Raw genomic sequence first — 25,723 nt, 5'->3', positions numbered from 1 at the left:
AATAATATATAGGACACTCAGTACCTATAGAAGCTTTGTCAAAAGCGAATGGAGCTAATATTTCCATTTAGATCTGTGTATTCTAAGTATGGAATACACAATTCGTCTGTAATTCTGTAGGCAAAAAAGGCATCTGTGTTCCTGTCCAACAGCAGACTGACCAGTACATGGGTCCAGCCTCCGCTGTTTTTGGTGACTGATTTTGTACCGTTGTTTTCATTTCATTATGTTATGCTAGATTGAACCTAGGGCCTCAAGAGAGCTAAGTAAGTACTCCACGGCTGAGCTATATCCCCAGCCCTGTGGTTTTCCTTTGCTTTCTTTCTCTTCTTCTTTAAAGTGGGTTTACTGGTTTCTGCAGATTTGGTCCACGGAGTTAGGACTTCCTGTTACAGGCTACGAACCACAGTGCACACCGATCTCCTTCTGCCCTCTTAAGTATCCACAGAAGACAGTGTGTGCCTCTTAATGCTTTGGATTAAGAGAACCCGCACATACACAATAAGACACGAGGAAGTGTGTACTCACAGGATTAATGTCCACAAATGTCTCATGTTCTTCCTTGTTTGGGCGCATGCCTTTTATGGCAGAAACGAACTTCTCATCAGCTTGGTAAAAGTGCGGGAAAGACATGATTATGGGTGCACCTGCGTGGTAAGGGACAGAGAAATGAATGGTGGTGTTTTTAAATCTAAGGTGAACACACATCTCCTGACCACAAAGTTGGCTCCTAAAGAAAAAGAAAAGCCATACCCAAGAGAGCTTGCTGGGGTCACTACCCTTCTGTGACTCCTAGTCAGTATTTACGCTGTATTTTCTACTACCTGATGAATCCCACATTATCTCACTGGACATCTTATTCTGAAGTCCTGATCACATTTATACTTAAACAGTTGCTGAACCTACAAGTATGCTTTTTAATCTATCTGTCTGTGTTAGACAATGCTCTGTGACGCTCTATAAACTAAAGCCCTTATCCTCATTTTTACATTTAAAGAAGCTGAGGTTCCCAAACACTGCCAAAATTTCCCAGGGACGCGCAGCTGCAGAAGTGTTCAGGCTGGATGAGAAGGTCCCAGATCAGAGCACTGCTTGGTCGACAATGAAGTTTGTGCTGCTGTTGTTTTGTTTGGGGTTTTGCAGTTTGTTTGAGACAGGGTTGTATTCTGTAGCTCAGGCTGGTGTGGAACTCACAGGCTGGCCCAGAACTCTCAGAATTACCCCTGCTTCTGTTTTCCAAGTATTAGGATTGATTACAGGAGTACGCATGCCTGACTTTGAAGGAAGAAAAACAAACTGTTTTACACCAGGGAACCTTGTTCTCCTGGAGAGCATGAAAAGTTTAAGAGTCTCCCTGTTGTTCTCAGTGGCCTGTGCCTATCAGTCCAGCAGAAGGATTAGCAGTTCAAGGCCAGCCGTGGTCACAGTGAATAAGGCCAACTTGGGTTAAATGAAAACCTGGCTCAAAGAAGAAAAATTTTAAAAAGATTGTGTGACTCTTACGGAAGCAAGGCCACTCCTCCTTGTTCTGTGAACTTCTGTGCTTCCTTACTTAGAAGACACTGCAGAGTTCCAATCCCAAGGGGAGTTAAGTCCAGACAGGAGCACTGGAAACCTATTCACACACAGTGCTGACACCATTTAGAGATCTGCATATTGCCCAAGTTTGGATTGTGAAGGAAAACTGTCCCCTGATACAAAACCTCCAGTCCACATTTGGGGGTTCCGGATGTGGAGAGGAAAATGTGCTAAGAGGTCTGAGTGCTGCAAAACCCAGTCTTTCCTTGACTCTCGCAGCAACGGCTTCGAGAAGAATACAGCAAGAAATACTGCGATGTGCGAAGGACATCAAGCACAGGAGCTTTCACCGAGCCACACAACGGGGGAGATTTGAAGAAGGAATATGTCCCTATTCACTGCTAGAGCACTGGGCACAGTGGTCACCAGAGGCCTAGATGCCATCTCATGGGAACCATCCACAGAACTTGTTAGTGCAGAAAGCATAGATTATAGCATCCTCAGATGTATATCTTTTTTATTTTTTTGGTTTTTTTGAGACAGGGTTTCTCTGTAGCTTTGGTGCCCGTCCTGGAACTAGCTCTTGTAGACCAGGCTGGCCTTGAACTCACAGAGATCCGCCTGCCTCTGCCTCCCGAGTGCTAGGATTAAAGGCATGCGCCACCACTGCCTGGCTCAGATGTATATCTTAATATCTCTCCAGAGAACTCTGATGTAAGGTTTGTGGGTGGCTGTGGAATGGACAAGGAGGGGACTGCTGTCCTCAGACTTGTCCCAAGGGAGATTTTAAGGCCAATTAGACAAGAGAACCAAGTTAGAGCACCCCTTTATTTTTAAAAAAGGAGTACTGTAATTCAGGAGAGAGGGTTCCTATGCAGACAGCTTCTCCAAAGGAGCATTAAAGAGGGATAGGCATGGTAATCCCAGCCTTGGGGCGGCTGAGGCAGGAGGATATGTGAGTTTAAGGATATCTTGGGCTACACAGTAAGTTTGAGGCCAGCCTCCATGACTACATGGTAAAAACTTGTCTCAAAGCAACAAAGACAATCATTCCACATGCTTTAAAGAGGAATTCTATTCTAAATAGTAATCTAGCCAAAACATTAGAAATGCTAAGGACTGCTGGTCTATATAGGTGAGTTCCGAGACAGCAAGAACTACACAGTGAGACTCCACCAGAAAACAACAACAACAACAAAAAGAAACAAAAACAAAACAGAAAAAGAAGTACTTGCAAAGAAGTACTTAGAGAAGTTTCATAAGAGCACATCCCTTCTCTTTGCTCTGTTCCCATGGTGATAAGACAAAGATACTAAGCTATGTACATCATCCCAGCACCCACGAGGCTGAGACAGAAGGATGGAGAGTAATGCCAGCCTGAATTACACAACAGGACCCTGCCTCGAAGCAAACAAAACCAAGAGCAAAAACCAGAAGAAAAAAAAAAGAGGACACTGCACACCTGTCAGGTAAGGCTCCGTGGGTAATTCTGCTGTGACATCTCACTGTTGAAATTAACCTTTGGGGCTGGAGAGATGGCTCAGCAGTTAAGAGCACTGACTGCTCTCCCTGAGGACTAGGGTTCGATTCTCAGCACCTACATGGCAGCTCACATCTGTCTGTGACTCCAGTTCTAGGGGATCTGACACTCTCACACAGGCATACATGAAGGCAAAATCACCAATGCATATAAAATAAAAATTATATATAAGGGTAATATATGTATATAGTATAATATGCATTATTTATAAATAACCTTCAAGACAAAAAGACACCTTTCGTCAGCTGCAGCGCTGATGAGTCTCTCATTCTTGGGAAGAAACAGAGCTGAGGCATCAGGAAACAGGGAGAACAAGACACGTAGAAGGTAGACACACAAGCCTGAAGACCCAAGGGAGCTCTTGGGAACCCACATAAAGGTGCAAAGGGAGAGCTGACTCCACTGAGTGTCCTCTGAAGCCACGTGTGTGCCGTGGCATGTGTGCTCACCCATTCTACACACGCCAATAATAATACAACCAAATAAAAAAAAAAGAAACTCACAAATAAGAGTTTAAAACTAAATCTCCTTCAAAATCATTGGGAATCTTAGCCAAGGCATGTGCTACCAAAACTAGGAATTTAAATTGTTTGATAGGTATCATCACTGTCATGGTTGTTATCATCCATGGGGGTGGGGTGGGGTGGGGCTATAAAGCCCAGGCTGGCCATGACCAAACCATTATCCTTGAAAGGCTGGGCTCGCACTGTATCTCAGGTTGGTGACGGGTTCTTTGTTGAACACCCCAAGTCTGTCTGCATCCTAGACACCTTAACCACGGCCACTCTAGAACTTCTTACCGTTCTTGCAGATGCTGACATTCAACACTCCCGAGTCCATGCAGTTTCCTTCAGGTATACAGAAGCCGGCATTTTCGGAGGTATTGGCTAGAATTTCTGCAGGCACCTTATAGCGAAAAGCAGGCAGTCCCTCCACACTCTCAAAACCGCTGAAAGTTATATAGACCGACCTGGTAGGAGGGAAGAATACAAAGTCAATGTAGGAATGCAGCTTACTGGTAGAATGCTTGCCTAGCAACCGTGAAACCCTGGGTTCAAATCCCAGCACTGCACAAACAGGGTGTGGTGGCGCGCGTCAGTGATAGAAGCACTAGGGAGGGAGAGGGAGGAGGATGAGAATATCAAGGTCATCAGAGGCTACAGCAGGCGTCTGGCGGGTGTGAAGCCAGCCTGAGATACATGAGTCCCTGACTCCAATAAATTATAAATAAATAAGAAATACAAAAAGAAAGAGAGGGAGGGAGGGAGAGAGGGAGGGAAAGAAAGAAAGAGGGAGAAAGGGAGGCAGAAAGAAGGAAAGAGAGGGTAAGGGAGGGGAGAGGATGGAAGGGAAGGGAGGTAGAATGGTTAGATAATGTGCCCAGGGCCACACAGCTGCTAGTAACAGTGTTAAGACCCAATCAACAGCTACCTTGTGGAGCCCATATTATGAACCATTACACAGCATTCTCTCTCAGTGTGCCTCCAGCCTGTCACCAGTATGTGTCAATTCCCGTGCATGATGCATGCATGTGTAGCGCTCCTACCTGCAGAAGTCAGAGGGGAACACGTAGAGGACTTCATCCTTGGTGATGAGGGGATGGAAAGAATCTCCATCTGTCCCGTTAATCATGTTGCATTGGTCTGTGGTCCACCAGTCCAGCGACCTGCAGTTGATAAGCACAACGGAGAACAGAGATGATCGAGTCAGACTGTGAAATCTCTCAATGGGCAGGACCGTGCCAGGACTAAGTGGGACTGGCTACCTCGGCATCTTACCCACAAACAGGCACGAGTGTGCTAGGAACTAGAATAGAGGGGAATAAAAAAGTAGACCCCGAAACCAAAATCACATTTGATAAAGATAACAGCCACAAATTTCTGGGTTTTTTTCCTCAAAAAAAAAAAAAGTTCATCTCTCATAGGTGTTTAGAAATACCGATTTAGGGACCAGAAAGATGGCTCAGTGGATGAAAACCCTCCTATAGAACTCACAACCAGAGGTCAATCTCTGGACCTATGTAAAGGTGGAGGAGAAAAACCAAGGTCACAAAGCTGTCCTTTGACCTCTGTGTGCACACTGGGGCACACTTGTTCCCCATCCTACATCATATACGAACACAACAACAATAATAGAACTGCTGGTTCAGTTAAAGCAGTAACCCAAGTATGCATTAATAATAGCCTTGCTCATAGCTTGGTCTGGGACAGATGGACTTTGTACAGATATTCTTTACATTCTTTAATCTGCATGGAAGACTATTAGCTACTCTCTCAATAATTCTTGCTTCCAAATACAACAGACTTAGGACAAGAAGAAATGCTAATTCTGAGCTGGCATCACACACCGGAAGTACAATCGAGACAACAAACTTGACTAATGGCACACGCGGTGCCCTGAACGTTTACGATCCCTCTAGGTTGTGAGAGGGGAACCCTGACATAAGACTAGTGACCTTAGATTAGACTGTAGGGACTGACTCAGCCCTTCCTTCACGTGTGTGACGTTAAAGCAAGAAGACGGCCTTGTAAGGAACCACAACCCTGCCCTTATCATAGCTGCAGGGAAATTGGTCCTAGGCTGCTCAGCACGCAGAACTGTGAAGAGTAAATTACTGCTTTTTATAAGTCACGTGGTCTATGACAATTTGTTATAGCTGTCAGAATGGACTAAAACAGTCCAAACGCAAAAGAAGGGAGAGGGCAAAACATAAATAGCAATTGTCCCAATTTAGGTCCGGATGCTATTCTCAGTTCCTGCTTTGAGGGTGTCTGCAAAGTGAAAACAGAAAATAAAGGATGATAAAATGGGGAAGGAGAACCTTCAGACTGCCCGTAGCACATTCAAAACAAATGAACATCTTCCTAGACAAAAAGCTGGCAAGCATACAGTGTTAAGTTGAGCTAAAATGATACTGTTCTGCTCGCTGCAAGCCAGGAGGAAGAAACAGAGGTCAGTTTCTGTGTTAATAAGGATAGAGAGTGTTCCACCAGGGGCTTGAACCAGGGTCCAAGAAGCAGAGATTTCCTGCTCATCAAAAGAGGCCAAAAAAAAGCAACATCTACCTGCTGTGTTGGTTTTGGAGTTGTCCAAAGGTGGTGGCTGGGGGAGGAAGACTCAGAAATGCCTCACCTAGAACCTGAAGTAAGCTGTCTCTGGATTTCTCCCATGTCATGGTGGGAGGCACACCTTGTACACTGGTTCCGTAATACATGGAGGCCAACATAAGGAGAGATGAGGGGATAGACAGATCGACAGACAGACAGACAGACAGATCGACAGACAGACAGACACACACACACACACCAGACTAGCTTCCCAACTGAAACAATTGTGCAAATCGTTTTTCAATTCAAACTTAAAGGACAGAAAACCAAGTCACAAGGAAATGAATTCAGGCTAATTCCATAAACCTGTGCACAGTATCACATGTGAAATAGTAACCGTCTTAAAAGTAATGGGGGCTAGGGGCAGGAGAGATGGCTCAGGGTTTAAGACGCTGCTTTTTAGAGGATCTGGGTTAGGGTCCCAGTATCACATTCAAATGGTGGCTCACAACCCTCTGCACCTTCAGTTCAAGGGAATCTAATACCGTTGGGCCTCGTGGGCATCAGAAACACACAGAGTACACAGGCTCACCTGCAGACAAAGCAGTCATACATATAAAATAAAATAAATGTTTTTTATATTAAAAAGCAATGGAGCTAGTGACAGCTTAGATCAGGTTCTGCTGTGAGGCATTTCTGAGTCTTCCTATCCCCAGTCACCAGCTTTGGACAACTCCGAAACCCACATAACAGGTAGATGTTGCTTTCTTTGCCCTCTTTTGATGAGCAGGGAATCTCTGCTCCTTGGACCCTGGTTTAAGCCCCTGGTGGAGCACTCTCTATCCTTATATATATAGAGATCCCTTGACTGATACGCGTGAGGCTCTGATTTCCATTACCAATACCATAAAAAAGGAGGTAAGTGGGTGACAATATTATAAGAAAAATGAAACAAAATTAAGAAGATTGAAAAAATAGAAAACCTGGATACAAAATATATTTTGGAAAAAATCAACAGGGGTAAACTCTAAACTGTGGCTGAAGAGAGAACCCATTAGTTAGAAGATAGTTCTAGGGAATTTACACAAATACAAGATCAGAAAGTGAAAAGTTTAGTAATTAAGACACGGAGACTGAATTACGAGGACTTCAGAGTCCAGGAGGTAGGGAAATGGGACTGAGGTCGTCAAACATTAGTCAATACTTCAGTAACTCTGGAGTATCTACTTTCCTGGGCTACACACACTTTTCTCCACACAATCAACAAGCAACCTGTTGGCCATCTAGGACCCTGACTTGCACCAGGCTTCACTTAAGCAATGGGATTAAGTTCCTTCAAAAACAACCCATTAATAATACCTTGTTTCCATTCCAGTGAACTATGGACAGTGTGTTGATCTGGTCCTAAGTGCAAGTTTAGGGAGAATTTCCTATTTCTTATCTTATGCGGAGGTAGAGTTGGGCTTATATATAATTACAATCAGACACATTATGGGATGGGACATGAGAAAAGAAAAGGTCATAAAATAATCTGTCAATCAAGATAAAACAAAACAAAACACATACTATGATCCTTAGCAAGCATACTACTTCTTGAACCAAAAAAGAGAGTCCCAAACAAGAATCTGGGCTCTTGAGTGCCTTCACTCATGTGGCTCAGGTTTCTCAACATCATTACATTCTGATCTGTACTAGCATTTTGCTTTGAATAAAGTCCCCTTGTTGCTTTGCAAATCTACACGTGCTTATTTCAACGCTTTGAATAAGAACATGGATTCATTTGGCCTAAACCCCAAGCACCTGTGGCAAGACTTGGGGCATGTACCAGTCAGGTGAGCAGATAATTCCACCTGTTGCAAGACGCTGGCACATACCAACCAGTCAGGTGAATAGATAATTTAATCCCGTGTACTGGGTTTAAAGGCATGTGCCACCACCACCCAGCTTAGTAATAAAAATTTTAAATTGGAAACGTTATAATAGTAAACTCAAATAAATTTCATATTTAGAAAAATAATACAAATAGTCCATACTCATGAGGTTAAAAGAGAGGCGGGCTGCCCCCTCCCACCAGAGAGCCCTGGCCTGAATGTGCTTGACTGCGGCCACCACACATTACTCCATAACTACCAAAGATGAACACTGGCTCCATGGCTTCTTCTTCACCCCCGGCTGCGGTAAGCCTACAAACCATCAATTTCATTCGTTCTCGAGGAATCTTAACCCTCATCGTGATTTGTTAAAGTAGTAATTTTAAGAATATTTCTATTTTTATCTAAAAGGTAAAATCAACTTCTCTTTCATTGCTGGGATCAAATTCAGACTACGTATGTGGCAGGCAGGTGCTCTACCATCAAGCAATATCTCCAATATTAAATTAGGGGGGAAAGGCATATTCTGTTTAAATGGAAAACAGAAACAAAGCTCACTAGACAATCTTATTAGACTCACGTTTTCCCGTTCCACTCCACGATCTTCGTAAAGTTGAGATAGTTGTCTTCTCCCGTCAGAAAAACATAGTCTCCGTCATTAGTGCCATTTTTCTGAAAATAAGTGAACATCACAATTTTTAAAATGATAAAATATAAGCAGTAAAACAACAACACCTTTTGAAATACTATGATACTCAGAACACCCCGTGAAAGCCGTGCTCCCGTGAGGTGGGGCATTCTGGGGAACATGTATTTGGGCTGCTCCCCCAGAAGGAAGGGAGCAGTGTGGTGAGACTTGACCTCCAGACCCATTCTCCCACAGTAGGGTTTAAAACTTGCTTATAATTCTGTATGAACAGCCTCTAAGTTTTTGAACACTTAAGGCTCGCCCTCTGTACGAGAGGAAGTGAGATGCAATTGCTTTCCGCACTGAGAGTAAGACCTTGGACAGTCCCGAGTCAGCAGACAAGCAAACCGCCCCACCCCTAACTTAGCGCTTTATTCCCGGGTTAATTTTATCTGTCACTAACTTTTCGTTCAGTTCCCCGCCCCCCCCCCCCTCCCTCCCGACCACCACCGTTCTTTCCCCAAACCACTGTCTTATTTTTCACAGACTTTTAAAAATATTTAGAACTCCGGTCAGTGCTGGTCTTCACCTAGAAGAAAGCCAGCCTCCAGGTGCACTCTGTCTTGGGCGCCCTCTGCCCACTGTGAGCTGAGGAGAGGTTTTAGGAAGAAAACTTACGCCATAGAACAGGCCAAAGTTCGGGGAGATGTCAGGTCGGAAAATGTGGACGAGGGACAAGATCTCATCTTTGTAGCCCCAGAGCAACTCGTGCACGGAGTGAGTCACAAACAGCTTCTGCTGGTAGGTTTTCAGCATGGCCTCGATGATTTCCTTGAGGAGGGGCAGCTGGGCCATTTCCACAACGGTCTGCGGAGCAGAGGCGGGTTAACCAGTGTTCGCTCTGAAACACCCACCTGCCTCTCGTCCTGCTCCTCAGCAGAATGGCTCAGAAACTGAGACATAAAGGTTTGAGACTAAACAGAAAATCCAACTGGTGACCTTCCTGTCGGTGTGGAGGAAGAGCTTGTGTGTGTGTGTGTGTGTGTGTGTGTGTGTGTGTGTGTGTGTGTGTAGACTTCATGGCCTTGCACATGGAAGACAAACCCTTTTCCATTGATCTCTATCTTAAGCCCTAGCCCCCTTTTGTAAATTTTGAGATGGCCTCACTAAATTGTCCAGGCTAACCTTGATCTGACTCTGGAACCCAGTCTGGGTTTTCCGTTCCTCCAGTTTTTGCCTCAGAAAGAAGCTGGGATTACAGTGAATTTAGAATTCTCATCAGCAGGAATGAGAGTGTATAAACACACAGGGACCTTTGGCCACAAGGTGGCACCACGTCCCCTGGAGTTGACCGGTGGCTGAGTTTTTAAACCACATTGACAAGGCAAGATCTAGGATCTGTGCTCTTTAAGGTCCTGGGTCCTCCATCAGTGTCAAGGGGCAGTCACTTGAGTGTGGGAGCCTCAGAGGAGGTCGGTGCAGGGGATTAAGAAAGCTCCCTGGAGGGCTTGGGATGTTGCTCGCCAGGTAAAGGAGCCTCTGACCCCCAACCAGATGATTCAGGAAGCTCAGAATTTGTTCCCTAGCACCACATTAAAAAACAAAGGTGGTAGATCAGCCTGGACTACAAGAAATCCGGTTTCAAGAAGAGAGGACCCTGGGTCTCAGAATGGCTTAAATACACCCCCCCCCAAATCCTTACTTAATTTGCATAAATGCTAACCCTGAACATAAAGAAAAAAATCCCAGAGACCTAATCTTATGACTTTTGAAATGGCCTTGTTTTACAGACCTCAGAAAAAAGTCTACATCTATATACTTAACAAAAGTACGTATACATGAAAGGCTGGCTAGGTACTGCTGCTGGAGTGTGCCTGTAATTCAAGCATTGGGCAGATAAAGAATTGCTGCAGCAAGCAGGATTGTGTGTGTCCATCGTTTGTGTCTGGTTTGTCTGTCTGTCTGTTTGTTTTTAGTGCCACTGGGATTAAATTCAGGAACTCATCATGCTAAGCAAGATGAGCCCACCCTGTAATATCTACATTTTATTATAAAATAATAGCTTTTGAATTACATAGAATCTTATCAGGCTTGCCATCTTCCTCCCACAAACCCACCATAACGATACCACAAGGCCTACTTACCAACAGAGGAATATTTATTGTTCTAATCAAGTCAACGTTAGGGTCGCCAACAGATTGGTTTCGTTCAAAAACATATGCCTTATTGCTGACAGCAGATATGGTCGTTCCATTCTCTCCAAACTGGATGTTTGCCTTGTTCCTGAGTTCCCTAAACAAACAAACAAACGAAACATTTGAAAATTGATACCACAATAACAAACAAGGCCTTTCCCTCCACTCCAGTATTAAAGTTACATTTTATCAATATAACATTTCTAATAAAATGACTATTTACATAGGCTGTTGATACTCAGCCCTTAAAAACTACAGATCAGAATCAGGGAGATGAACTCTTTTCTGAGTTACAACTTGGTCCTGAAATATTTTCAATTCGGTTCACAGGTTCAATTTGTTTCAGTCTATATACTGATGGCTTTGGTTCCAACTTGAATTTAATTGTAAATTTATATTAAAAATTGAGGCCACAGTCTGGTGGTGGTGGTGGCATACACCTTTAATCACAGCACTCAGGAGGCAGATCTCTATCTAAGTTTGAGGCCAGCCTGGTCTACAAAGCAAATTCTAGGACAGCCAGAGCTGTTACACAGAGAAATCCTGTCTCAAAACAAACAAACAAACAAAAACATTGAGCTAGATGTGTTTGTTGGAACATGTCTGTAATCCCAGCACTCAAGAGGCTGAGGCAGGAGGATCACTGACAAGTTTAAGGCCAGCCTGATCTACACAGTGGCAACACTGTTCTCAAAAAGTCTTAAAAAAAAAACAGTGAGGCCTAAAGGACTGAGGGTATAATTGGAATGGGGGGTGGGTAGACCAGAGAGAGAGAGACTGACCGAGACAGAGATGAAGAAATGAACTGGGGCCAGCATAGTAAATTGGAACTTATTCCCGTTTCTGTACGTAATTCAGCTTAGTTCAAGCGAGTTCCTCAAAATGAGGCGTTATGAAATCCTTAGCAAGGGGCTGGTGCACAGTATAATAGGTAAGAATTGTTGACATTGGTGATTGCTTCTAAAGAGCCAGGGGAGAAGGGAGTGGGGCAGGGCTTAGTAGAGGGACCTAAAGCAAAGGCAAGGAAGAACTCACCAAAGGTGTGAAATGCAAGATGTATCAAAGGGAATCAAGATAAAATAATATCTTAATACAATGTTTATTTTTATCTAAATTTGGTGGAGCTTCTTGTTTTGTTTTGTTTAAGATGGGATTTTACTGTTTCCCATGCTGGCCTCTAACTAGGGGCAATTCTCCTGTGTCAACCTCTCAAGTGCTAAGATTACAGGTACACACCATTACATCTAGCTAGAAAATCTTTAGTTCCATATGCAGTTAACAAAATGTCATCTAAGAGTCTATAATCACATACAGGTTAGAAGACCCCAGTGACTGGGCCACGCCCACTTCGGACCATGGCAGTTTGGGGGGATTTTTTTCACCCATTTGCCTATCTGTGGAGTCTGCTAACTTGCTTTAGGCACTCAGTTATAAACCTCTGAGTGAAATCATTTAGATTGTGAAGGAATTGCTACATAACCTATGGTAAATGGCAAGCAAGGCGATGGCATTTAAAAAACCAAACAACAGAAACGATCCTGCCATGTAGTTCTGGTTGGTCTGGAACTCACTATACAGATCAGGCTGTCCTCGAACTTGCGGTGACTCTCCTGCCTCTGCCTTCTGAGAAACTCGGATTACAGTTCTACTCTCGAGCCTAATACTTTCTAGATTTAAAATAAGAATAGATAAGAAAATAATAAAAGCACATATAATAAACAGGCATACACAAGACAAGTCTTCGAATGTTCTACAGCACCAAGCTCTGTGCTGTACACAGTAGCATGAAGATCTGACCCTTGCACGGCCCATCACAGGGCTGGAGAGAACCCAAATGCGAACCCAAGTGCTGACTAACAAATGTCAGCGGGGTGCAACCAATGAATGCTGTAACACAGGCCAAATTTAAACAATTACAAGAGAGAAATCAATCACATGTCTTCTAGGAATATATAACGCATCAGGTGGAGATAGCTGCGTTCAAACACATTGACGCTTGACATCCAGAAGTTCACAGTGACTTCTGCTGTCATCTGAGTTCCAACCCCTTTCTCCTGGTGGCAGTCTGATTTCCTTTTCTCTGTCCTGGACCGCTCAGGGTGCTCAGGACGTGAGTGTAGCAGTCCCTCTGGCCTCTCCATCTGGACCACAGTGCTTCAACACACACCACGGTGGCCCAGCATCCTCCTGGTAGGGCTGATAAAGCGCATACTCCTATGACTTAGATATTTAGCTTATTTTTTTGGGTTGTTTGGCTTTGTTATTTGAGGCAAGGGTTCCCTACATGGGCCAGGCTGTCCTTGAAGCAGCCTTCTCAGTACCGGGGTTCCTGGGGTGTCCCACCAGGCCTGGCTTGTAGCATGGATCTTTCAACCTGCCCTGTCTCATAAGCTGTTCCTTTCATCTCTGTTAGCCTACTTTACAGCCTTCGAGCAGGTTCTCCTGACTCCCAAGAACAGGTCCAACCTTGCTTGAGATCAAGCATTCCTCCTCTGGAGATCACATCCTAGTCATTGTGGCTGAATAAACAATTTGAGGACCAAGCAGTCTTAAAGTCTTAGTCATCTGACCTCATATCCCTAGAAGCCAATTCAAAGTGACTGTTAGAAGACAGAGAAAGGCAGGGAATTTCCAAGTCAAACACTTGTTCAGCCAAAGCTGCTTCCTACACGGAAGGCTCCATGGAGACCCCCTCCTGGTTGTTCCCACGTTAAGGTCAAGGACAGACCACAAGGGACTTGGTGGTGGTAGTTATGGAGCAGCCAAGCTGACCCACATCCCACTGAGGAAGCAGAACAGTGACCAAGTAATCAACAATTTGAAAGCAAAGAAGGCTGGTCTGGGGAGCTGAAACCGTCACTCAGATCGTCCTAAAAGTCTAAAGGCCAATGTGGTCATTACCTAATATCAAAATCAGGGTCTTTGCTAGGCATATTTTGTGGTTTGTTTTCTTCTCTCAGGAGTTAGTTCATAAACCTAAAGGCCTGAATAATCTCCTAAGGCCTGCTTCACGTATGTTTATGCATGTAATATGAACTGAAGAGATAGCATGTTGTCTTTATTCTTTACCCTGTGGAAATCTGATGGCTAAGGGGCAACTGAGGACAAAGATGCCAATCAAGTCAGGCCTGTGACCTGACTTGGTTTCTTAATAAAGTTCAGCAGGTCAAAGCCAAGGTTTTCCAATATCATCCCTGTGGGACGCCGACCTGGGCAGTCAACCCACTGCAACCTCATGACTTCCTTAGCTACGTGGAGTCCTCCACCCACCACCCTATGGCATCACTGACTCGTGGCCTTTACAGAATGCTGTACATGAAGAAAAGACAGTAAGACATCGGAAGAGAGGGCGAGAAGGAGGGGGCGGGAAGCCTTCCTCTTAAAATAGCATGTAATTGGCCAAAGACAGCAAAAGTTTTGCTCTGGCCATGCTCAGACAGACAGTGAGAAGGGCTTTTGACAATATCAACAAACCTGCTTAGCAACACACTGTGTATCTGCACACACAAATGCATGCCAGCCACCAGCAGAGCAGTGAGTCAACGTGAAACAGTGACGCTGCTGGTAAACTGCAGGCGACAGCAAGAAGGGATCAGATTACTGTCAATCACATTAGAGGAGACCTAAGAGCTATCTAGAAACACAGCGTCTTAACACAGAAACAAAAGCAATCTTGGGCCTAGACAGTGAGTCAAGAAATTGTATTTCCAATTGCCAGGTACCCGTGCCCTGTTCTTCAGTAGATGATAATAACCTCATACTATAGTTTAACGCTAATCACCATGGTGAATCTAGTCATGAAAAAAAAAAGATGGAGAGGGAGAGAGGAGAAGAGAGAGAGAGAGAGAGAGAGAGAGAGAGAGCGAGAGCGCTAGGACTGGGAGCCACATCTGTAGTTTCTGCTCTGGGGAGGCTGAGGTGGGAAGATTTCAAGTTTGAAGACAGCCTGGGCTATATGGTGAGACTTGTCTCAGAAAGAAAGGAAGGGGAGAGAGGAGGAGGAGAAAGAGAGTGGATGAAAAACCTGGTTTTTCCATGTAATCTCAGCACTGGGGAGGCTGAGGCAGGAGGATTACTTGAACCTAAGAATCCAGAAGTTTCAGAATTGCCTGGGCTCTGTTAAAAACAGAGCCAAACCAAAATCAAAGCTCTGTTAAAAACAACATCAAAAAAACAAAGGAGGAGGAAAGAAAACAAGGAAGCCTGGTACCACTGGTGGTTTCCAACTGAGGTCTCTGAATCAGGATTGCCGTGTAAATTTAAGGTCAGCCTAGAATACACAGTAAATTCCAGGTCAGCCAGGGCTGTCTCTGAAGCGAACAAAAGAAGGAAAAGTTTGATCTATACTCTGTACACTATTGTATCACAGTAAACAGGGGCAGCATCACCCTCCCCTCCCCCACTGTGTCCTCCAGGCCTCCTGGCACTTGTGGGCAAGAGACAGCTGACCTGGCTGGGAAGAGTTGCTCAAGCCTTTAATCCCAGCACTCAGGAGACAGAAGCAGTCAGATCTCTGTGAGTTAGAGGCTAGCCTGATCTACAGAGTGAGCTCCAGGATAGCCAGGGCTACACAGTAAGAATCTATGTTGAAAAAAAAAAAAAGTCAGCAGACCTGTAAGAAGGGAGCTCACTGCATCAGTCTGTCGGCCCAGGCAGCACAATCAAGTCACAAGTGGCGTCAGATCTACTTGAAGACCGCACAAAGCAAACAAAGGCAAACAGGCTCCACCAAGAAGCTTGACGACGCCCTGAAAAGCCATGTTTATCTCCAAACCCAGATCTCAGGGTGCTGAGCCAACCTGCATTTGCAGCAGTTCATAACAGCCATTCATTCTCAGGACCTGGTTCTTCTCAAATCTACCCCTGACCTCCCCTGACTAGGTCCTGTGGTTCCACCTGAGCTACTCAGGTCCTCCAGACTTAATCAATTTCTCCACTTGTATCCTATGGATTCTGAGCCGCAACTGAGAATCTCTCCTTCCATGTGTAATCAGACTCTGGATATTCAAGATGAAACAGCCTGGTTGAAATTTGAAATTTATGCCCTGGCAATGCTGAAGCATGCGTGAGCAGCCCGTATATGGCGGTGCTGTTGAACTTGTCCATGTTGGGTTTCATGGTCTTAAGTTGATGGGGATGACTGACCAGTTCTCTTCCTCAAGAGGGCACCAGATCTCATTGCAGATGGTTGTGAGCCACCATGTGGTTGCTGGGAATTGAACTCAGGATCTTTGGAAGAGCAGGCAGTGCTGTTAACCACTGAGTCATCTCTCCAGCCCCTGTTTTTCACAGGCTTTCCAGTATATCAAGAAATCAGATACGTACAGTCACTTTTGAGTATATTTGTGTGTGTGTGTTCGTTTCTGGGGGCCAGAGAATGATGTTGGGTGTCTTTCTCAATTACTCTTCCCTTTATGTATTAAGGCAGGGTCTCTCACATGAACCCAGAGCTTGCCAGACTAGCCAGCTCTTTCCGGATACTGCCCATCTCCACTGCCTAGCACCAGCATTACAAGATGGCTGCTACGCTTACCCGGTGTTTGAGTGGGTGGTGGGGAATCTGAACTCTGGTCTCCAGGCTCGTGTGGCAAGCACATTGCTCACTGGACCGTCTCCCCTACCCTGTTTCTCAGACAAGATTTCATATAGCCAAGGATGACCTCAAATTCTCTATACTTCAGCCAGACCCTGAACTTCCCATCCTCCTACCCGCAGCTTCCTAGTGCTGGGATTGCAGACACGCACCACCGCGCTGGTCCCACACAGTGCTGAGGACTGAAGCAAGGCCTGGGCCCTACACCTGAGCTCTATCACCAGCCCCTAGATGTTAGTATCAAAATGCCTTTCGTCACTATTGCGACAGGCACGCGTGGTATGGAGAGAGCATTTCGGGTCAGAACAAATCTCAGGAGAAATGGGCACGCTCAGCAGGAGAGGTGTCCTCACTCCCAACTGAGACATCGCAGTCTGCCTGCGTACGATGGTGTTGGGGGAGGAGGCTTACAGATGGCTGAAGCGTGGTGAGAACTGAGCTGGGGTTTGGCAGCTATGAGACACTTATTGTGCTCCCGGAGAACTGGAAAGTCAACTGTGTCCTTGGGCGAGGTGGCCTGAGGTTTCCTGTAAAGCGCCTTCCCCGACAAAAAAGAGAACAGAAACCGGAGGAAAGGTTAAGGGGGCTTGTTTTTAGGCTTTATTTTATGTGTCTGTGTTTTGCCTGCTCGTATGTCTGTACACCATGAGCAATGCTTGCAGGGGTCAGAAGAGGGCCCTGGGTCTGCTTAGGACTGGAGTTACAGGTGGCTGTGAGCCCCTGTGTGGATGCTGGGACTCAAACATGGGGTCCTCTGCAAGAGCAACAAATGCTCTTAGCCACTGAACCCTCCAGCCTCTATTTGTTGGGGACTGCGGACCACCAGACCCTGAATTTCTTGTAAACAACTTGTTTTCCTCTGCTCTGAGCAGCCTGCAGCTGCTCTGTGCATGAGACCCTGATGGCAGGGAAGTGAATTCTGATGAGTCTGCAGCTGAAAGATCCCGAGAGCTGGGGTGTGACCAGAGCCCTGTATAAGCTTCTCCTGAGCACAATAAAGTGGGCATTCCTGGCATTCTTGTCTCACGGATGTCCCCGTGGCCCTGTCTGTCTGTCTGTCTCTGTCTGTGTGTGTATGTTTTTAAATTTTCAGCCTAGTTCACGTAGCACATAGCGTGAAGAGCGTGGAATGGAACTGGTGTAGTTTTATATCTATTTAGTCCTTTTGTTGTCTAGTATTTTGAGACAGGGTCTCATTATGTATCACAGATTGGCTTAAACTTACAGCCATCCTCCTGCCTCAGTTTCCCATGTGCTGCCATTCCAAGGGTAAATCACTGCATCCAGTCCGAGGGAGCATCTCACAAAACCAGAGTATTAGGGACGGAAAACACACCTTGCAAAGAGGATGAATGGGGTGTGTGGGGTGATTCTGGAAAGAACCAGCTGTCGTCAAGTCTGGGAAGAGCATGAAAATTATGTTCTGTGCTTGTCAAGAGACACCATGACCAGGACAACTCTTATAAAGGGACACATTTAATCAAAGTGTTCAGAGGTTTTGGCAGCATGCAGGCAGACAGGGTGTTGGAGAAGGAGCTGAGAGTCCTTACATCTTGACTCACAGGCAACAGGAAGTGGTCAGTTTCATTGGGAGTAGCTTGAGCATAGGAGACCTTAAAGCCCGCCCTCACAGTGACATCCTCCAGCAAAGCCACATGAACTCCAAAAAGCCACATCTCCTAACACTGCCACCCCCTTCGGGGGCCATTTTCTTTCAGACCACTACAGCCCAAGATGACATGAGCCTTGGGTGTGAGAATTTTGCTATACCTCCCAGTCCAACATGAAGAAACAACTGTGCTCCGTTGTCGTTAGTAATTTTGCAGTGAGTTACATGTGGGCCAAGATCCAGGCAGCTGTTTATCGTAGAAGACAGGCACATCTTATCATCTTGACTTTACCTTCTAGCTTTTGTTAGTGTTGGGCCAGGAAGGTGGGACATTCATCTTTCAGCTTTTGTTAGCTTGGGCATAGGAAGAATAGTTAATTATATTTAGTGATGTGGCCCAGTCTAAGGCCCTCAGCTGCTCCTCTGGTTCATTTTAACTGAGCAATGTCAAACAGGCTGAGGACTGCATACTGACAAGATAGCATCCCAAAGCTGTAGACCACATCTATTGAGACGTGCCCTGCTTGTCAGTCCTAACAGCAAACACTCAAAATGTGGTTAGAGGGGGAAGGGGTGGATCTCGGTGGCAAAACATTTGCCTACCAGGCTGAAACATGTAGAGGCTGGAGTTACAGCCCCAGAGGTAGGGTGTTTACATAGCAAGCCCAAAGTCCTGTAAGATTCAATCACCAGCACCCTGCCCACCCTGCCAAAAAAACCAAAATATATGATATCAATCAAAAGTGCACATGGGATTTGAAAGACTTGGTATGAAAAAGGAAGACATGAAAGAGTAATAATTCTGGATGTAGACATCATGTTTGTTAAGTTTCGAACCCAGGGCTATAGTGCCTATCCGTTACAGGGTCTGGCTGGCAAACCCCTTCCTCCACCCCGAACTCTCCAACCCAGAGGCTGGGCTGCCTTTCCCCAGAGGCTCTTCTCTATAGAATCCAGACATTTTGGTTACCTGCTCCTTTTGTAGCTTTGGCCTCCTGGCTGCTGCACCTGGTTCTCTGTCCCCTCTCTCTGTCCCTCCCCTCTCCCCACATGGCCCAGCTCAGTCTGGTCTGGACTCTCCCAGATGTCCCTGCCTCTGCCTTTCATCTACAATAAACTTTCTCCTCCACCATACTAGGAACAGCCATCTTCTTTCCTTTCCTTTTTATTTCTTTTTTTTTTCATTCAGTGCTGAAATATATTTGGGGGTCTATTGTGGCAAATGAAATATGAACATTTTTACCTGTTTCTTTTTACCTTGCTAGATGCAGCTACTAGGAAAAGCTTAAGTCACTTGTGTGATTCATAATAAATTTATTAGGAAGCGCTAATTGGAGAATAAGATATTTTTCTTTCTTTTCTTTTTTTTTCTTTTCTCTTTTTTCTTTCTTTCTTTTTCTTTTCTTTCCTTTTCTTTCTTTTCTTTGAGATGGTCTCACTCTGTAATCCAGACTGGACTTGTGGCAAGTCTCCTGCCTCAGTCTCCCTAGTGCTGGGATTGCTGGCATGTGTTGAAACACCTGGCTCAGAGTATAAATTTCCAAGCTAAGAGCAAAGCTATGATTTGGTTATGTGTCCCCAGAGGCCTATTAAGGCTGGTTTCTCCACCGTGGCACTACTGGGAGAAGGTGGAGATTTTAAGCCAGAAGGCAAGGGGAAGGCAGGCAGGTCATCCTGGCTAGTCTGCCTTTGAAGAGAATGAGACCCAGCCCCTTCCTCTTTTGCTGCCGTCACCAGAGGCCCAGAAGCAATGGGGCCAAGCAATACTCTCAGAGACCGCCCAAGGTTTGAGTCAAAAGAAACCTTGTTTCTCTACAGTGTTTGTTTTAAAGATGAAAAAACATGAATACTCAAAACAAAAATAAAAGTAAAAGGCTTAGACACAGGTGACAGCAAACCTCTACAGACGTCAAGGTCACACAGGGAGAGTCACTAAGACCCCAAGCAGGGAAGTGAAAGAAACAGCTGATATGCCCTAGGGAAAGTTGCTCTGGCAATAGGGAAAACATGGTATGTGCGTGTGTGTGTGTGTGTGTGTGTGTGTGTGTGTGTGTGTGTGTGTGTGAAGGGGTTTAAACTCTCCCACTTTCCCAACAGCTCTTAGGTTCCAGTTCTCTGAGAAAGACAAACAGGTGTCTTTTGCAACAAAAGGCCACTTATCTAGAAGGCCTTTAGATTCCTGGTCCAGGGAGAAAACAGACGCAGAGGGCCTGAGTCAGCCTCCCAGCATCTCAAGGACAAACCCAGCAGACCCCTTCTGAGTTGTGGCCAAGCTTGTGCAGATGTGTCCAAAAACGACAAGACTAAACCTCGATCAGAAATATACTAATGTAGCTGCTGCTTGATTACCAATCTTGTAGCTGTCTCCGAAACTCCCCTCAGTTGTGCTTAAACCTCTTGGGGTTGTCGCCACTTTGTACAGGTGAAGGACCCCACGTGCTTGCTGGTATAACAAACGCTCTTTGTTCTTGCATACCGTTTGAGTCTGGGGTCTTCCTTCAGCGTTTCCTCAGACCCTACGAGGGGAAGGTGACCAGTAGGAGGCACCAGCAAGTCCAGCTCTACCGCATCTGCTCTCAGGATGCTGTTATGTTTTCGTGAGTTTTTTGTTGCTGTTTGTTTTGATTTTTGTATTTTCTGTTTCTTTGAAACGGTCTTGCTACATAGCCCAGCTTGGCCTCCATCTCTTGACCCTCCCACCTCTGTCTCCCAGGTGCTCTCAGGGGTCCTTCACCTCCTGTGCCTGATAGCACTATAGGCATCTACAGTTAACCCTCTCCACGCTGCCTCACAGCAGCTCCTTACTGGCAGTGGCGAGCATCAGGACTTGCACACGGCAGGCAAAGCATTGCCCTGCTGAGTTATCTCCTCAATATCTTTGGCTTTTTATCTTGAGACAGAATCTCACTGAGTTGTCTAGGCCGACCTTGTACTGATGTTCAAATCCTTTAAATAAAAGGGTACAGGGTTGGCTTATAAGACACATACATTTCCCTGCTTTTTTGTTTGCTGGCTGCCATACTGGGGATCAAACCCCATGTTTTTTTCATACACGCAGCAAGCACTCTAACACTGAACTATACTCCCAACTTCCTCCCATGTACTTCCAGTGCTTTCTAGATGGGAATTACCTAATACAATGCGAATGCTGTGTGGACAGCGGTTCTGTGCTCGTCTGTTTAGGCAACGACAAGAGAAAGTCTGTATGTGTTTAATGCAGAAGCAGCTACTGTGTGCCCAACCACACAGCACCTGCCAGCAGGAACCTAGCTTTCCCCCGAGCATTTCCAATGTGCAGTTGGTTAGCTATGTGGATAAGTGGATATGGATATAAATCCGGAACCCGTGGATACAGAGGGTGAACTATGCACTACGGAGGGAGAAATGGGAAGCTTGGGGAAGAGTTGCCTGTGGAGGGAAGAAGGAGGGCAATGCAGAGGGAGACAAAGGGGAGGGGACAGAATATAAACCTAAGGATGTTTGGAAAAAGGAAATATTATTTTACATCTTACAATCACACATGCAAGCGTGTGTATGTTCATGTGTATGTAAATGTGTATGTGTGTGTATATGTATGTATGTATGAGATGAAGTTATGTCACCTGGGATGACAGTGCTCCCCGTGAAGTCACTGACTAATGAAAACCCATCGCCAGACACAGAAAACTTCCTTTCAAGTTGTTGGTCAGGATGTCCAAGGGAACATAAATAACCTAGGTTACTGCCATGGCCTGCGGGTTCTGCCTCCCAGAGATTGAGATTAAGTCCCTATTGCTGAAGACACCACACACTTCAAACAGAAGTGGAGAAATCAGGCCAGAACCAACCCGGAAGCTTTCTCCCTGAGGACAGGTTCACAGATTATCGGGCTGAGATATACAAGCAGCCACGGGAGGAAGGCAACCAGTAGTCCTACTTGGCAACTATGATGCCTACAGACCATAACAATAAAAAGAATGGCAAGAGATTGTGAAAGGTGGCACTTATATCCTGGGGTAACCAACAGCCTCTTAAGCCATTCAGACTTAAGAGGAAGTTCAACAGGAAGTTCTAGCCTACAACCTGCGGCTGGTGAACCTAGCTTGCTACCTGTGGCTGGTGAACCTAACACACTACCTGCGGCTGGTCAACCTGGCCCACTGCCTTCATCTGGAAAGCTCAGCCCACTGCCTGCAGCTGGCAAGGCAATGGCCCTAGAGGAGAATCTACGACTGCCACTTCATTAAACCAGCACAATACCTAATTGCATTCCAAACACTTACCTCTCTATCCACAGGTAAGTGTAGCTCTCGTCCCTCAAAGACGCTCCCTCTTTGCAGCAGAGACCATGACAGAAAATCACAATTGATCAAAAAGCACAGGACAACTGATATCGACAGCACAACCCCTACGACCAAAGGCTCAGAAACCGTAGGAGAGGAGGGGGTGGAGAGCCTGAGAGCCAGAGGACCAGGCTGCAAGCTTGTGTATCTGCTGCAAGCTTGTGTCTTCTCGATATGACAGGGAAGCTGCACTCCTGAAATCTCGCCAAGACCTACGAAATGACACCCCAGTTGACACTCCAGCATAGATGGGGAAAAGTCACAGGGTCCCAACGTAGGTGAGGACCTATGGGTGATTAACGGGCTTCTGGGAGAGAAGGAAGTCGGTGTCTTCCAGGAAAGAGCCCCTGAGAGGTGAACTCAGCTGGCTGTAGTTATAAATTGTGTGTGTGTGTGTGTGTATGTGTAACAGTAATAATTAAAGAGAACATGAATTTGAGAAGAAGTGGGGCACAGGAGGAGTTGATAAGATGATAAGATTAAACCTCAGTCAATTAGAAATATTTTGATCACCATTTTACAGAGAAAAATCCAGACAGAATAGTTGCAGAATTGCGATTTGACACACGCCCTCATCTGAGCTGAGGTACAACATGCTGCCTGAGGCAGGTCTGAGGTTTTGGTCTTTAAATTCCCAGCACCTGGAATAATACTGACTCATAACAGATGACTCAACCAACAACCATTCATTCACGGGGCAACTGATTACAGCAGACCTGTGAGCATGTCAATCAGCTTGCAGTCCTGGAAAAAGAACCAATTGTCTGCTTCCTCTATTAATGTTCTCCTCTCTCTCTCTCTCTCTCTCTCTCTCTCTCTCTCTCTCTCTCTCTCTCTCTCTCTTCAGCTTGGCCAAGGAAAACTTTACTGGCAAGATTCCTGAAGAGGAAGGAGGAGCTTCGATGACTACTGCAACAAGAAAGTACCCTGACCGTAAGACCCAAGTCCTCCCCTTCCAACCGCTCAACTTTGAAAGCATATGATCAAGGGCTGGGGAAATGGCTCGGCAGGTAAAGGTGCTTGCTGTTAAGACTTAGGGCTTCATTGGATCCTCGGGACCCACACGACGGAAGGAGAGGACTGACTCCTACAAATTGACCTCTGACCTCTACACATAAGCCATGAACTGAGCATGTGCACATAAAATAAATGTAATAAAAAATAATCTATACCATTCTTCAATCGTCTTAGCCTTTGAAACTGGCAGCCACTGTCACAAACCCAGCTGCCACCCATTAGTTCTTACACATGGTGAGTGCTGCTTAGAAGGAAATGGATGAACTGGGTGTAGTGGAATTAAGTCTGAAATCCTACTACTTGGAAGGCAGACACAGGAGGATTGCCACCAGTTCAAGTTCAAGGCCAGCCTAGGCTACCGAATGAGTTTCAAGATAGTAAAACTCTGTCTCTAAGAAAGGCTGGGAACATGGTTTAGTCAGCAGAATGCATGTAAGGAGTCCTGGGTTCATATCCAGCATGAAATAAAGGCTATGATCCCAGTTTAGGAGGCAGGAGGAGCAAGAAGTTTGAGGTCATCCTTTGAGACATACAGAATTCAAAGCCATCCTGAGCTACAAGAAATCTTGTCTCGTTAGAAAGAGGGAAAAAAATGAATGAATGAGAAACAGAAAAAAATATCTCAGATCAACAGTAAATTCTAGAAACCGACTTAAAACTAAGTATGTATGAAAGGAAATTGGAAGGAACCCTAAAAGGCCCGCAATGGAGAGCAGCCCTGGAGGATAGGACAGGAAGTGTTCCTGGGTAGGACATTTGGGATCCAGCCCTGCCCACAGAGCTCTGTGGAAGAATCTCCCCAGACACCAGCAATGCCACAAACAGAACAGAACCAAAGCCGCGGCCCCACCAGCCGGTGACCTAGCAAGGCCCAGCTGGCATAGCCTCTAGGACCCCGCACAATTTAACAGCGGAGGAGGAACTGACCTGTAGGTGTATGGCCCCACTTCTTCTAGTATGGGGATTTCTCCTCGGAGGATCTCCTCTGGATTGGTGACATTGAAGAAGTAGAACTGAGTGTACACAGGTAGAGGGGGTTTCTCCCAGGAGTCAAAGACCTCGGTACCATTTCTCAACACCATATTCTGGGAAGAGAAACAAAACAAAACGCGTTTACAAAAAGGTAAGGCTACTGCTTCTGAACATGGGGCAGAAAGAGGGGCATTCATTCCCTGTCCTGTAACTGGGGTTTGGGGGCAGAACCCCGGGTTCCAGAAACCACAAGAAGCTCGTGGTAGCAACCTGTCCCAATGCATGGATTAAAGACAAGAGTAACTGTGAAAGGCGGAGAAAGCGTTAGTGATGTATTGAGAAGAACATGCAAATGAGTTCATCTTTAGAAGTGTGGGGTTTAAGTTGTTTAAAGTCAGGGTTTCACTTTGAAGTTGTAGTCCTGGCTGGCCCTTTGAGGCAGTCCTCTTGTCTCAACCTCCTGGGTGATTACAGGCATGCACCATCATGCCTGGTGAACTGTTTAGGAGGACTAATTCTCCCGAAACAGAGGGAGAATTAGCGTGGTTCTGCCCATCTTTGTCCCAGGTCTGACCCTGCCAGGTACTTCAACATGTTGATAAATTATTGTAGTATCAAATAGTTCCTACCACATGATCCACTCTGAGGTATAACCACACTAACATATAGAATGGTTCTCATCTTTGAGTAGATGAGCCTTGAGGGAGTTGAGCTAGGTAGGACAGACAGACACTCCTCAGGTATGACCACATCTATCCGGTGCAGACTCAGCAGGAGTCCGATCTGAAGAAAAGCCAGCACAAGAGGGCAGAGCAGCCAGGCTTTCCTCATGCTTTTAGTTATCTCATGGGCCCAAATCAGAAGTCCACACATGGTAGCAAAAGCGGATTCTAGGTGCCTGTCATGGTCTGCCCTCCTTGCCTGGTTATTTTAATTAATTCTTCGGCATCCACTTGCAATCTCTTGGGACAGGGCCATATCTCACACTACTAGGACCCACGGCCCTGTTAAGCCATAGATCTTCAGTAAATATTTGCCCTAACAAAAAGATATTGCAGACAGGGCTCATGGATTGGAACATTGTGGAGCTTTGGTATTTTGAAGATCCGATAGCACCAAGTTTTAGAAGTCACTGAAAAGCACAATACACTCCCAGCTGGCCTAAGACGAAGAATCAGACAGACAGGTCAGCCTCAGCTTTGGTCCTTCCATTTGACACAGAACCACGTCTGCTCAGCAACTCCACCATCAGTAGCTTTTGCATGAGTCTTAGAGTCAATCCCTCACAAATCTATAAAGTAGAGACGGCTGTTTCTGGCTCAAACTCAAACTGAGGCTAGGGACTATTGCAGACAATCTTTTTGTCCCTACAATCCTTCCTTGACTTCCTACTTTTACCAAGGTAGCATGG

General features: G+C 45.6%; 1 protein-coding gene across 1 annotated transcript in view; it reads right to left on the bottom strand.

Annotated features, from left to right (window-relative positions):
- Scarb2 (scavenger receptor class B member 2) overlaps window positions 1–25,723 on the bottom strand; it is a 54,079-nt gene that overhangs the window by 8,378 nt on the left and 19,978 nt on the right. The window contains exons 2-8 of the mRNA XM_075944486.1: window positions 24,268–24,425; window positions 10,749–10,896; window positions 9,283–9,471; window positions 8,557–8,648; window positions 4,605–4,724; window positions 3,859–4,028; window positions 529–647 (exon numbers count right to left, since the gene is read on the bottom strand). Coding sequence (XP_075800601.1) covers window positions 529–647; window positions 3,859–4,028; window positions 4,605–4,724; window positions 8,557–8,648; window positions 9,283–9,471; window positions 10,749–10,896; window positions 24,268–24,425 — 996 coding nt within the window. The remainder of the gene's footprint in view (window positions 1–528; window positions 648–3,858; window positions 4,029–4,604; window positions 4,725–8,556; window positions 8,649–9,282; window positions 9,472–10,748; window positions 10,897–24,267; window positions 24,426–25,723) is intronic.

Source organism: Microtus pennsylvanicus, chromosome 12, assembly GCF_037038515.1.
Source record: "Microtus pennsylvanicus isolate mMicPen1 chromosome 12, mMicPen1.hap1, whole genome shotgun sequence".
Classification (NCBI taxonomy): Eukaryota; Metazoa; Chordata; class Mammalia; order Rodentia; family Cricetidae; genus Microtus; species Microtus pennsylvanicus.
This window is presented reverse-complemented; position numbering and strand designations above follow the sequence as displayed.